Source organism: Nicotiana attenuata, chromosome 1 (assembly GCF_001879085.1).
Source record: "Nicotiana attenuata strain UT chromosome 1, NIATTr2, whole genome shotgun sequence".
Classification (NCBI taxonomy): Eukaryota; Viridiplantae; Streptophyta; class Magnoliopsida; order Solanales; family Solanaceae; genus Nicotiana; species Nicotiana attenuata.
Window position 1 is genome coordinate 40,473,671 of NC_031989.1, and position 14,319 is coordinate 40,487,989.

The 14,319-nt window shown below is 37.2% G+C and overlaps 1 protein-coding gene and 1 long non-coding RNA gene across 2 annotated transcripts; both read left to right on the top strand.

The window, feature by feature from the left end:
- Positions 962 to 6,374, top strand: LOC109225177. Its single transcript, XR_002067867.1, has 3 exons — positions 962 to 1,334; positions 4,368 to 4,447; positions 6,304 to 6,374. It is a non-coding gene; the product is annotated as an uncharacterized LOC109225177 (long non-coding RNA).
- Positions 6,754 to 8,677, top strand: LOC109235329. Its single transcript, XM_019401395.1, has 2 exons — positions 6,754 to 7,139; positions 8,400 to 8,677. The coding sequence occupies exons 1-2, from the start codon at positions 6,884 to 6,886 to the stop codon at positions 8,675 to 8,677; spliced, it is 534 nt and encodes a 177-aa protein (XP_019256940.1). The 5' UTR covers positions 6,754 to 6,883.

The following is a 14,319-nucleotide window of genomic DNA, read 5'->3' on the forward strand; positions in this document are numbered from 1 at the left end:
CTCAAAGAGCAATTGATTTGATAGTGTTACGTTGAAAATGTGATTGCCGAAAAATGTGTTTGGTAGTGTATGTCTTATATTTAAGAAAAAATCAACAAATAACTGAAAAAACCGAAAAACCCGACATAAACCGAATCGAGAAAAAACCGACTTAGTTGGTTTGGTTTGGTTCTAATATTTGAAAAACCGACTTGCTTGGTTTGGTTTCTTTTTAGGGAAAAACCGATCCAAAGCGAAACATGAACACCCCTACCAACATATAATCAATAACAACATAATCATTCACCCTTATTACTCCTTATTGCAGCATGCAACCCGATCCCACCAGTCCACCCTTATTACTCCTCAATATATCACCCTTATTCCTCATGTTGCGACGTGCAACCCGATCCCACTTGTTCACCCTTATTACTCCTTATTGCGGCGTGCAACCCGATCCCACCAGACAATCATATTCACCCTTATTCCTCCTGTTACGACGTGCAACCCGATCCCAATATATATATAAGCACCAATCAAAAAATAGAGATAGGTGTCTCACAAGTTAACTCAAATCCTCCACAACACGCATTACCAGAAAATGTGCCTATGGCAACAGTTATTTTAGCAACGGTTCAACAACCGTTGCCATAGAACCTGTATGGTAACGGTTATAACCGTTACAGTAGCATTTAGGTGATATCAGCACACTTTAACTATAGAACCGTTATAATTGTAAAACAACCGTTGCCATAGATTCATCTGGCGCAACGGTTATATGAACCGTCTCAATAAAACTATCTACGGGAACGCTTTCGTTGTAAAAATTTCTATTGGAACCGTTATTTTTCCCCCCTTATTTTTCCTCGTAAATTTTATTACACCCGCCAAAACAACCCCTATTCATTTTATTTTTTAATAATTTTAATAATACATATAAAATAAAAAACTTTTTTGGCACTTAATTTCCCATTAACTGCGATATCTGCTAGGCGATACCCCCAAAACACCGAGTATCTTCTTCTTCACTGATACCCGCCCCCATCTCTCTCTCTCTCAAAATCTTCTTCTTCTTCGATGACCTAGGTCATCTTCTCAAAATCTTGCTACAAACTCCGATACCCCCATATATTTCTCTTCGATGACCTAGGGTTCGTTGTTTTCGTGAATTTCTGAACAAATTGGTTTTGGGGTTTTATTCTAATTGGTGTCAAGAAGTTGTGGCTGAAGCTTGGGTTCATTTGTTTGGTGTCGAAAATCGAATTTCTGGTGCTGAAGCTAGAAGAACAGCTTCAAATTTCTGGAGTTGAGTGCCTGAAGCTGTTGCGTAGCCTATGCACTCCTCGACGCATCAGGTATGATTTCTCTACGCTTAAACTTGTGTCATTTTCTGGATTTTGAGGGATTTGTGATTGATTAATCGAATAGAAGACTGAACTTCATTACTATTATTTGGGATAGATCGATTTGAATCTGTGAATTCGACTCACGTAGTTTAAGCTTGATTTTTTTTGAGTATTGAACTGAATTCGCAGTTCGACTTGAGGCTGCCATTGGTTGAAACTATTTGCTGTAAAATTTCTTGGAGATTGTTGAACTGATTTTGAAGTGTTCCATTGCTACTAACTCAGAAGAGATTAGCCATCTACTAAACTATGCAAATGTTGTTATTTCTGTTTGAAAATCCTGGCTGGTGACCGAAGAGACGGTTATTAGAACTGGCTGAGAAGGAAGATGGGGAACATAGTGTGATGTTTCTGGGATGGTTAGAGTAATGCCAGCAGTTTCTTATCTCTTCTTCCTTCCCCTTTTTATATTTTTCCAGTCCGAGCCTTGAAACTCAAATTCCATCACCTTTCAGTTTGTTCACTTGGCCAATCATTTTTCTCTTTCCCAATAATTGTAGGACATTAAGGTGCCCTTCATTACCTGTACTATTATACCTGACTGTGTATCAGCACCATATATGTCCACTACTCTCTTCCTTCTTTGCCAGTTCGTATTTCTATTTGCAACAAATCCTTACTCATTTTGAAGTCCTTTGAGCTTAGTGCTCCTTTTCTGCAGAAAACCCTAAGATGGACCTTTGGAGTACCTTTTAGGATCTTGTATAGGATGCCATCTGAACAGACACTATACAATTATTGTGCAGAAGTGTAGTAGACCAGTATGATTTGCATCACAGTTGCTTTTGGGATAAAATAGTTTATTCTCTTTCTAATGTTCCTTAGTGACAGAATTTTGGATCCAAGATAGGCTACAATTATGGTTTATATGTTTATTATGACTTATGAGTATAGTTGCTTGCTTGAAGCCATACTTAAGAGTTTCTCGTTGTTTCCTTTGCTTGAATCAGCTGGTTTGTCTAGGTTTGTTAATCCCTTTATTATTGGACTAGGCTCCACGTCAATGTTTTAAAAGGGACACGGTTACTCAATGGCTAATTGGCTGAAGACAGTCAGGTGTAGCAAATCCGAGTTGTAAAATTTTGGCATGAGGCATTTACATTTGCCTTTTGCTTAATGCAATTTGCTTTAAAGGTTTTCCTTCTCTAATGAAAAAGAAGGATGTGTAAAAAAGTAATTTAGTTATTCATAATTTATGTGATCCAAAACATGGGTATGTATTAGAACTAATCTTTTTGGTATGAAGGTTCATAAAACTAATAAAATATGAAGGAAATAGTCTAAATCTTTCATTTGGGAAACTACACTTATGTTTTTTTTTCACTCTTGCAAACTGACTTTAGCTCCAGCAATCTCGGTTTGGACCTTTTTCTGTTTTATGTGTGGTGCCAAGTGAAAGTTACTTAAGGCAAGCCTATCTCTGTCACTAGGAATTTCTTACAGCTGTTACCTTGTTTTTTGTATGTAGATTGGCTTGCTGGTGGGATATGTTATTTGCTAAACTAAAAGCCTTACTGTCTTAACTGTACATCTAGATCACTAGTTATTTCCTTCACCTTCCTGCTCTTAAACTGTTTGAGGAAAGACTAGATATAGAAATTACCTCCAAATTTCTTTTCTTTCGAAATCTTTTCTTTGATTACCCTGTTACGGGTTTAGTTAAGTAATTTTATGTCCACTTCTGATATTTTCCATTGAGAAAATAGCCCAGTGTCCGTCCTTATGACTGAGTGCTTGAAGATTGCTCTAGTACATGGTGTTTAATGAATACTTGAAGTTCTCACAATCTATCTGTTGAAGTGTGTGACCATTTCATCTAAAATCTTAAGCTGTTAGAGAGAGCGTACTTTTATTTATTTAATTGCCTCTTCAACACGCCCCCTCACGTGCGGGCATCATTTTTTTTCATTGGCCAAGCACGTGAGAATTCATTTCAAATGAATTTCAAGAAGAAGAAGACTTCTTGTATTTGTGTGTGTATTTTTACATCCCATGAGAATAAGTACTTATACAATGACTCCTAAGGCTAAATAAGGGAAGACAATAAATTACACATTGATTGCAATTAATTATAATGAAGGAAAATATTCTAGAATCAATCTACTCCTACAATTAAGCTTGGAAATCTCTAATCATACAACACTATAAAATGGGTGACGAAATGATCATACATTGTATTCTGGAAGATTTCTGGTGTAGTCAATATTCTTCGTAATTGTGTTAGAAGAAAGTTAGAAGTAAATGGAGAATGTCTGTAGCAGTTTTCCTTTTTTCTTTTCTTTTTGATATTTGGGAATGCCAATTTCGGTCATTGCAAACTTTACATTGCATAGAAATTATTTTGTGTGACCTTATAAGGCCATATTGAACGATGTTATACTGTCGACAATTTGGAAAAAAGGAACATCTAATACTTAGAAGATACTGAATCTGTAATATAGGCACAGGAATGTAGATAGTTGCACCTGTTAGCTTTTGAACTTAATTTGTATGAAGTATATAACTCAGACATTCTTTTAGTTCCTTCGTAACATTCAAGAATTGTGTAGCACCTCATGATTGTTTTGCCAACTTTTGTAATTCAAAGAATGTATTCATATCAGCATTTGCTTAGTGTTACGTAATAAAACTTGATTACTTATCATAATGCTTTGACAAGTGATTCGGCAATCAAATTTCACTGATTAATTAGCATGTTTGTTGAACTTTGTTGCTTCAGTTGCATAGTTTTGAGTTAAGTTTTGGGTCAGAATATGCACTAGTTGAGTGTAATTTATGCACTGTTTTGCAGAATTTCAGTTGTGATCGGTAGTGGTTTAAACTCCTTTGAGTCTAATTAGTTTGTTTTTATATCTAAGGCAAGATTATTTCTTGTTTTCTTTGCTCGAATGCTCTCCAAGTAATCCCTTTCTGATGTTAATTTTTGTTTTTTTTTTGCATGCTACTCCTTGTTGAACTATATAACCTTCTTTGGTGGTATAGATATTATTAGCTGAGAGAAAGTTTATTTCTGGTAGCCGAGGAGAAATCATTGCTGGTAACATAGGGAACACTCGTTGCTGGTAAGTTATATTAATTTAAATTTTTGGTAATTAGATTTGCTGGTAGTGTATTTGTGTATTTCGCTTATTTATCTTGTTATGTATGTTACTCAAAATTAGTTTATATTGTTATCTTGGGGTTTAACTAATAATGCCTTGAGTTAAGTTACAACATGTTGCTGAAGTCTAATTTTTTAGAACTGAATGCATGTGTTGAGTACGGCTCTAAATTAAAGTACTACAAATGACGGAATAGGCAAGCATTGTTATTTAATATTGTTCTGTAACTTTTTTGTTGCAAGAATACAAAAAATTCAACCTATTTCTTAGAGTTACCGAACTAGCTAGATATTTATTATGTCAGCATGCAGAAAACTCATAAAAATATACAAATGCACTATGTTAAAATTGATTATCTATGTTAAATTTAAAAATAAATATCCCACTTCTCTTCAGTTGCTCCTCATGAGTTTTCACCGTTAAAAGCATTGGTCAATATCTTATTATATGTAGGTTTATTTGGTTAATTTTGTTGATTTAATTTTATCGTATAGGATTTCCATTATCGATTTCAATGGATAATGGAGATAAAAGTTGGATGTATCTCCTAAGATGGACGGATGAGTATATCCGTGGAGTGAACAATTTTCTTGATTAAGGCATTTGAACGAGCTTCCCAGGAAAATGAAATATTATGCCCTTGCAAAAAGTGTATTAATCGCTATTGGCACTATAAAAAATGTGTCAGGTGGACATTGGCAGACTTGCTATACTAGTCAATAGTTGATCGCTGGTCCAGTTATTGGGTTCTCATGCTTTCAGGTCGTAATGTGTCAATGTGTATATATGAAGAGAGCCATTTGAAGAATACACCAATAATGATGATGATGTTGGTTGTTTTGGCTCTTCTCTTGATGTGATGGTGCTGGAGCTTTTAAAATTTTGAGTGCTTTGTTATCATTTTGAATTGAAAAGAATCCATTCTGATTTTGTCAGAGTTCAAGGTTTCTTGTTGCTGACATCTGAATTTTCAATGTTCCTGCTTTAATTCAAATAAATGAGCTGCTTTTCCCTACGGTATTTGGGGTCTTGTCATGATTCAATCAGCCTTTGTCCTTGAATCATATGACACACTCTGCATGTGCACTGGTTCCTGTGAAGGCTCCTCTAAGTTGAAGCAGACCATGTTTTTTTTAAACTTCAATAGTGAATTACCTAAATTATTTTTAGTTTAGTCATGTATTAGTTTGCTTCTTGATCCCTTATCCTATATGCTTTTAAAAATAGAAAAGAAAAAAGAGCAGCTTGTTAATTGAGATTATCTTAGGTGAGTAATCGTTCTTGTTGTTTCTTCAAATGGGAATACGAGGAGCACTATCTTGGAAGACATATATAGCAAAGTCCAAATTTGATTCTAGACGTTTAAGAGGGGAGCTGAGCTGGGGCAAAAAAATTGGAGATCTAGATAAAATATTTGTCTTATAAGCCCTTTTGGAACTGAACATAGTATTTCTTATCATTTTCGTCATGCTTGGCTTCTTGATTTTTTTTTTGGATAAGTAAAAGATAAATTGACTTTGTTATAGTAAGAGGTACTCCTACTTATTTAATTACTTAGTGGTTTTTAATCATACTAAGAACTGTTATTCTTGTATTGGCAGAAAGATGGTCTCTGTAGTCCTGATGTAGTGGTCTTTTGCAAATGTTTAGTTATTGTTGGTGTTCTATCCACATTGATCATAGTAAGAAGGATTCATTATTGTGGAATGCTAGTAATGACAGAAAGTTTTCAGTCAAAAGCTGTTACAATTTTCAGAAGAGAGGCTTTGTTCTGTGTAGCAGATGTATTCACTGTCAATGTTTCTTTTTTGTTGCAGAAAATGAAAGAAACCAACACTGCGAATCGCAAAAAGTTGAGATATCCACACACTGCTGGCAAAAAAGTTTTGCTAGAATATGCGAGGTTTGATATTTTTTTTCTTATTATTCTTTTAAATATGAACTTGCTAGGCATAATCTGAACTTTTTTATACCACTTTTTATGTAACCAGGAAAAAAAGAAAGAAACTTCTGAACCTCTATCAAGTAAGGACATATTTGTGGCTACAAGAAAAAGAAAGCCCGATCGAGTATACAAGGCCTCGTATGCTGATACTCTTAATAAAATTGTACGAGTTACTAATTTAAAATTTGTTGATATTATTTGTCTGTTATTAGTTATTGACTCAATTTTATATACTTTCAAATCTAAAATTGACTCAATTTGGTCTTGTAGGCTGAAATGGATAGAATACAATCAACACAAGAAACTGAAGATGACAGTCAATCACTTGACGCGTTTGCGTCCGTCATGGGACCTGAGCATCCGGGACGCCTAAGATTGTACGGACGTGGGGTCACCAAGACTTCCTTAAAAAGAAAAGTGGGAGTGGAACCTCTTCAAGTTCTACCGATGAGATGCTGCAACAAAAAATGGTGGAAATGGAAGAAAGGATGCAACAAAGAATGCAGGAAAAGTTCAATGCACAAAAAGATGCCATGGAACTACAAGTTGCAGTTAACATCATTTCACAACTTAAGCGTCTGAATCCAGACTTAAAGGTTGATCCCAGCATGCTAGCTTTCAATGCTCGTTCACCTGTAGATGCTTCCTCTGCACAACAAGCTGCTGTGCAACTAATCAATCGTCTATCGACTGGGAGTAATAATCGAGGTCAGTACGTACTCTTCTTCTCTTCCTCTTCCTCCTCCTTCTTCTTCTTCTCCTTCCGTTGCTTTTCTGCCACTGCTCTCTCTGATAAGGCTTTTAACCGAGCTAGTTTTAATTCTGCTGGTCCTTAGGAGTCTAGTACTGATCAGTTGATCATTTGTTAATTTGTCCAAGAATTGAAATTTTGTTTGGACTTTTGTTATGCCTTTGTTATTTGTGTCATAACATAATACCTTTTCTTGTGTCATGTGATGTTACGTTGTTACTTATGAGTGGTGAGAAATTGGATAAAGAATAAAGAGAGCGGAGAATGAATGCGGCTCATGAGTGATCTTGCTGTTTTATCCTTCGGTTCACATGTTCTTGCAAAAATGTTTTCATGCTCTATTGGAATAGCTGAATGGAAAAATAAGGTTTTGTTAGACCTCCTGTTAAAGAACTAATAGTATATACTAGTTTCATTGAGTTTTTGCCATTTTTATGAGTTTTAGCATATTGGTCTAGCAGAAAGCCATTAAGGGGTGTGTGAAAAATAGGTTCTTGATTAGCTGATTTTTTCTTTCTTTCATACTTTATAACAAAAAAGTCTTTTTTTTCCAACATTATGTATGCTTGTTTGAATGACTGTAGTATTTACTAGTTTCGTTGAGTTTTGCTATTTTTATGAGTATTAGCATATTGTTCTAGCAGAAAGCCATTGAGGGGTGTGTGAAAAATAGTTTCTTTATTTATATAATGTATGCTTGTTTTGATGACTATANCAACCTATTTTCACACACCCCTTAATGGCTTTCTGCTAGAATATCTGAAACTCATAAAAATGGCAAAAATGTATATACTGATCTCTAACCATACATGCACCATTATATATACCATGTGTTTGCGTGAGAAACCGTTGACCGTAGAAAGACAAGCATAGGTGAGTATAATCGTCTGTGTGTATCTATGTACAGAATACTACCTCTTTCTCAATGTACTTTGCAGGTGTTGTCCCTTTTATTTTTCTGCTACTTTTTGTTGTATGCTCGGCGAGACCTTATATTTTTCTGCTACTTTTTGTTACATCTTTTTGTTTTTGTCGTTTCTCTTTCCCTTATATTTGGCATTGGCTTATTAAAGCCAAGGCTAGAATGGTTAAAAGTTACAATTAGAAGAATGAAAGGGAAGATACAACCAACCCATTCTCTACTTATAAAGTTACAATTAGAGAAAATTCTACTATACCCATTCTTATTTAATGACTTTATTTATTCTCTTTTGTAGGTGGAGCAACTGAAGAAAGGAAAGATGGAGAAGGTGGAGCAACTCAAGAAAGGGAAGATGGAGATAGTGAAGATCTAGACCTTAAGAAGAACTTTGAGTTGTTGTCGATATACTTGGAGTCTTTTGTTATAGCATTTGAAACTTTAACTTTTGAAGTGTTGAACTGTAAAACTTATGTAATTGGGTTAAAACATTTTGCTATTATCGTTATTCTTAGCTTATTGGATATGAAAGATTATGAAGTGTTTTATCTTTTTATTTATATAATTTCCAGGTAGTAATGTCAATTAAACGTTTAAAATAGCCTAACAGAACTGTTGGAATAAGTACAAATGTCGTTGCCATAGACATTCTAAACCGTTCCGATAGGTCTTGCAAACCGTTCCATAAAGTGTGACAAACCGATGCAATTGGCAATTAAAATTGATGCAATAGAAACAAAACCATTACAGTAGCGCAATGAAACAATTACAATAGCTGTAAATCAACGTTGCATTAGCAAACATAACCGTTGCAATAAACTATATTGTAACAGTTTCGAACCATTGCATAAACTATATGGTAACGGTTTTCAACCGTTGTAGTTGATATGAACACTCGTTGCTTCAGCCAGAGGGAAAACCGTTGCGATAGCTTGATCTATAGCAACGGTGTGGTCAATCGTTGCGGTAGATCTATTGGCACGCGAGCGGATGTCACGGTCGCTGAACCGTTTCAATATAGCTATGGCAACGGTTAGCCTGTCAATTGCAACGGTTTACCTACTGTTGCCATAGGCCTATTTTCCAGTAGTGACGTATACCTCAAACCAACACAATGGAATATCACTACAATTATTAAACTTCACCAGTTACAACTACACAACGAGACCAACCAAAGTGTACCATGACACCAATAAACCAACATAGACCAACAGTGTGATATAACGGAACAATGAAACAATTAACAACACCAATGGAGAAACAACATTAACCAAGAGGCAGTTAGACATGGAAGCATCAATAAGCAAGTTGCAAGTAAGACAAGAGAGCAATATATAGGGAAACAGGGAAAGGAAATAGGCTGAACAAGTAATTTGGCGACGCATAGGTGCTCGTCACCACACCTATACGCCACACACATGGTATTTCACATAGCAAGCAAGTCGGGGATCCCTAATCCCTCAAGTCAAAGTTAGACCAAACACTTACCTCAAGCCAACAGGAAATTCACATCTCAAACACCGCTTTACCTCTCGATTCCACCACCAATCCACTCGTATCTAGTCATATTTAACTTAATAACATCAATAAACGCTAAAGAAACCAATTCCAATGCATAATTATAGATTTCCCAACATTTTTTCCAAAAAGTCAAAAATTGACCCTAGGTCCGCTTGGTCAAAACTCGAAATTCGGACCAAAACCCGATTACCCATTCACCCCCGAGCCCGTATATACAATTGGTTTTGGAATCCGACCCCAATTTGAGGTCTAAATTCCCAAATTTCGAAATTCCTAAGTTCTACCCAAAAATCTCCAATTCCACCATGAAAACCTTAGATTCTAAGATGAAATATTGTAAAACGAAGTAAAAGAGGGAAATAAATGGGTTAAGAATCACTTACTTATGGTTTGGGGAAGAAAGAGTATTTGAAAAATCGCCTCTTATGTTTTAGGGTTTTGAAAAAGTGAAAAGTGGATGAAAAGTCCCGTTTATATAGCCCTCTCTGATCCCTATTACGTGGGCCACGAAATACTGGGCGCGGTCGCGAACCTCACCGCGGTCCGCGAATTAATGGGAGCGGCCGCGGAAATTTTGGCCTTACCCATCGCGGTCCGCGAAGCCCTCCACCGTGGTCTCGAAATCCCATAGGTTCAGAGACCTGCAACTCTGTAATTATCCTACACCAGGTTTTTTTTCCTAAGCCTAGACATCTGTAGCCTATTCAAAACTCACCCGAGCTCTCGGGGCTCCAAACCAAACATGCACACAAGTCTTAAAACATCATACAAACTTGATCATGCGATCAAATCACCAAAATAACACCTAGAACCATGGATTCTGATGGGTTTTTAACGCCTTTGCCTTATGCTCCTTATGTTTTGATGATCTAACAAACTTATTTACAAGAACCAGATAGAGAACCTGACCCATCTTGCATACATTTCAAATGAACATGTTCAGCCTGATTTCCAGCAAATGAGTGAACAATCACAAGGAAGAACACAACAGGGACCTGGCCCCTTAGGGTTCCGTCAACTGTACAGCTGGAACATAACAGCAGAAGGTGACTATCCGCAACTGTTACAAAGAGGAACACAACAGGGACCTAGTCCCTTGGGTTTCTTTGACAGAAGTACAAGTCAACTATACAGCTGGAACGCAATTGCACAAAGTGATTGTCCGCAACTGTACACGCGACAGTGCAACAATCACTTCTCATTGGGAAGAAGCGTGTATCAAGAATTGACATCACCATTGTGATATCTTTTGTAGTATAACAACCTGGTGCAGGGCACAATATATTGACTTGTGCATTCAGTGATATTCATTCTAGCATTAAAGTGTTCATCCGGCATTGAATTCACTGGTGTGTCAAGAACAAGAAGACAACTCCACTAAAGGATCATTTTCACAACGAGTCTATGTGTATTCGTAGTTGAGTTGTAATCTTGTTATTTGTTCTTCATTGTAACTCCTATCTTGCTTTCTTAGAAGCTACGTTTCAGGAAACCAAAATCCGTAAACTTTCTGAGTTTATGTTGTGACTAGGTTTAGTCATAAGTTTAAAGTCTTTGTAACTAGAGAGTCACAAAGTGGCTTGTGGTAAGAGTATCACAAGTTAGTCAAGTTAAAGTCTTTGTAATAGAGTTATTACAAAGTGGCTTGTAATAGTTAGATTACAAGTTAGTGAAGTTGAAAGCCTACAAGTGTAGGTCGTGGTTTTTGTCCCCTTGTGTGGGATTTATCCACGTAAAAATCCCTTGTCTCTTTTACTTACTGCTTCATAAAGTATTCTCGGTAGAAACTTATGAAGGATCATGTGCTCTATAGTTTGGTGGACTTATAGAAGCTATCACTTGGTATCAGAGCAGGTTCTTTCTAAAAGGTTAACACCTAGAAAGGATCTCAATGGCTGCTCCACCCAACTTTGAGGAAGGACAATCAACCTACAGACCTCCTAGATTCAATGGATAGTACTACGGCTGGTGGAAGACTCGCATGCATGATTTCGTAATGGCCGAAGATTCAGAACTGTGGGACATCATCTGTGATGGTCCACATGTTCCTATGAAGAAGATTGAAGAAACTGGACCAATGGTGCCAAATGACAGAAAAGAGTACAGTGATATTGACAGAAAAGCCGTAGAAAAGAACTATCGTGCCAAGGAAATCTTGGTATGTGACATAGGACCCGATGAGTACAACAGAGTCTCAACTTGTGATACTGCCAAAGAAATATGGGAAGCGTTGCAAACCGCACACGAAGGAACGAACAGTCCAAGATTGACATGCTCACCACAGAGTATGAGCTCTTCAAGATGAAGCATGATGAGTCTATACATGATATGCACACCATATTCACATCCATCATAAATGAGCTTCATTCACTTGGAGATATTATTACCAAAAACAAGCTTGTAAGGAAAATTCTCAGTGTCTTACCGGGTTCTTGGGAAAGTAAGGTAAATGCCATCACTGAAGCTAAAGATTTACAAACTCTAACCATGGATGAGCTGATTGGTAATCTAAAGACTTACGAGATGAAAAGAAAGAAAGACAGTGAAAGGAGAGAGCCAAAGAAGGAAAAGAACCTGGTACTCAAAGCTGAAAGCAGCGACTCAAGTGAATAAGATAGTGATATGGCCTATCTTACTAAAAGATTTCAAAAGATGGTTCGAAGGAATGGTGGTATACCAAAGAGGGGCAGTTCAAGTAAGGCAAGGAATAATGATCTCTGTCACAAGTGCGGAAAGCCAGGACATTTCATCAAAGACTGTCCACTTGTGAAACAGGAGCAATACAAACAAAACCCTGACAAAGCAGCAAAAAGGAACCTAGTTTCAGACAAACGATTCAGTCGAAAAAGTGCAGCTGACAATATTGTGAAGCAGGCTCTTGCCGCTTGAGGAGACTCCTCCAGTGAATCAGAAAGAGAACTAAATGCAGAAAGCAGTTCCATGGTGGCAGTGGAAACGGAAGCAACGAAGTATGACTCACTATTCGCGCTGATGGCTCAGTCCGATGATGATAAAGAAGATGAAGATGGTGAGGTAAGCTTCAGGGATGTTCAGAGAAATCTGAAATCCTACTCTTCTAAGAAGTTAAGGTCATCAGCAAATGTTCTAATTGATGCTTATTATAGCCTTAATAATGATAATGAGATCCTAACCCTAGAACTAGGAGAAGCTGAACAATCTAGAGATGATCTGGTGGTCTGTGTAGTGGACCTAAATGAGACCATAGCTAATCTTGAAAAAGAAAAGGAAGTTCTGAATGAAAAAATAGCTAGTGTAGAAAATGAGAGAGATGACCTGATGATAGTGGTCGTTGACTTCAAGGAAACAATAGAAGGCCTTAGAAATGAGAAACACACTCTAGAAGAAAAAATTGCAGCTACTGAGCAAGAGAGGGATGATTTTCTAGTGATAATCACTGACCTAGAGGAAACCATTGAGGGACTCAATAGAGAACATAGGACTGTGAGTCTTGGGAAAGGGAAGGAAGTAGCTAGTGAGACACACATCAAGCTTGAAAAGGAATTAACTGATGTGAAAACTAGTCTATGTGGTGAACTCAAGAAAAATCGGCAACTTCAGGCTGAATTGGAGAAATTAAAAGTTGATCTTGAGAAATCTCTGAAGTGGACCTGGTCCTCAGATGTTGTCACTGCCATGTATCTCAAAAATAGTGCAAACATGCAGGGAATCGGGTTCCAAAGGGAGAAAACTCCTTACAACCCTCACAGCAAGTACGTCACTGTTACGGATAACTGGCTGTGTACCCACTATGGGAACAATGGGCACTTTAAAGAAAATTGCCAGGCCAGGGCTCAATCTGTTCAGAAAAATAAAGTGTTTACTGACAAAGTGACTACTAGCAAGGGACCAGGTACCGCTAGCAAGAAACGAATGTTGCCTGCATGGACTAGAAAAGCTCTCATCCATCCCTTTTATAATAACAAGGGACCCAAACTAGTTTGGGTTCCTAAATCTAACCCATAATTTATAGGTGCAAGGAACAGTGAAGGGAAGCGGATTGCAATGGACCATGGATAGTGGTTGCTCAAAGCACATGACTGGAAGCGCAATGAATTTCCTCTCACTAAAAACCTTGCAGGAAGGGAATGTATCTTTTTCAAAAAAAAGAAGAAAGGGGATACATTCTCGGTGTTGAAAAGTTGGAAAGTCGCTTTGATACTCAATTGAGAACGTGTACTATGTGGATGGCCTGAAGTACAGTCTCTTGAGTATTTCTCAAATTTGTGATAAAGGGAACAAAGTAGAGTTCTTATCAAAAGTGTGCACAGTTACCAATCTGGTAACTAGCGAAGTGGTCTTAGTAGGCAAAAGATACAAGAACATCTAAGTTGCTGACTTTGAATCTCTACAAGCTGGTGATATGAGATGCTTGAAGCCAGTTGATGATGACGTAGAACTTTGGCATAGAAGATTGGGGCAAGCTTCTCACTTCTGAATAAATTGATTCAGAAGGACCTGGTTCGTGGTATGCCAAATTCAAGATTCACCTGGACATTGTTTCTTAGATTAAAGGATGAGACTTTCGAGGTATTTGTGGCCTTTGTCAAGAAGATCCAAGTGAAGATGGAATTAAAAGTAGCATGCATCAGATCTGACCACGGGACAGAATTTGACAACGCCAAATTTGATGAGTTTGTAACGAAAATGGGATCACTCACAACTTCTCAGCACCAAGG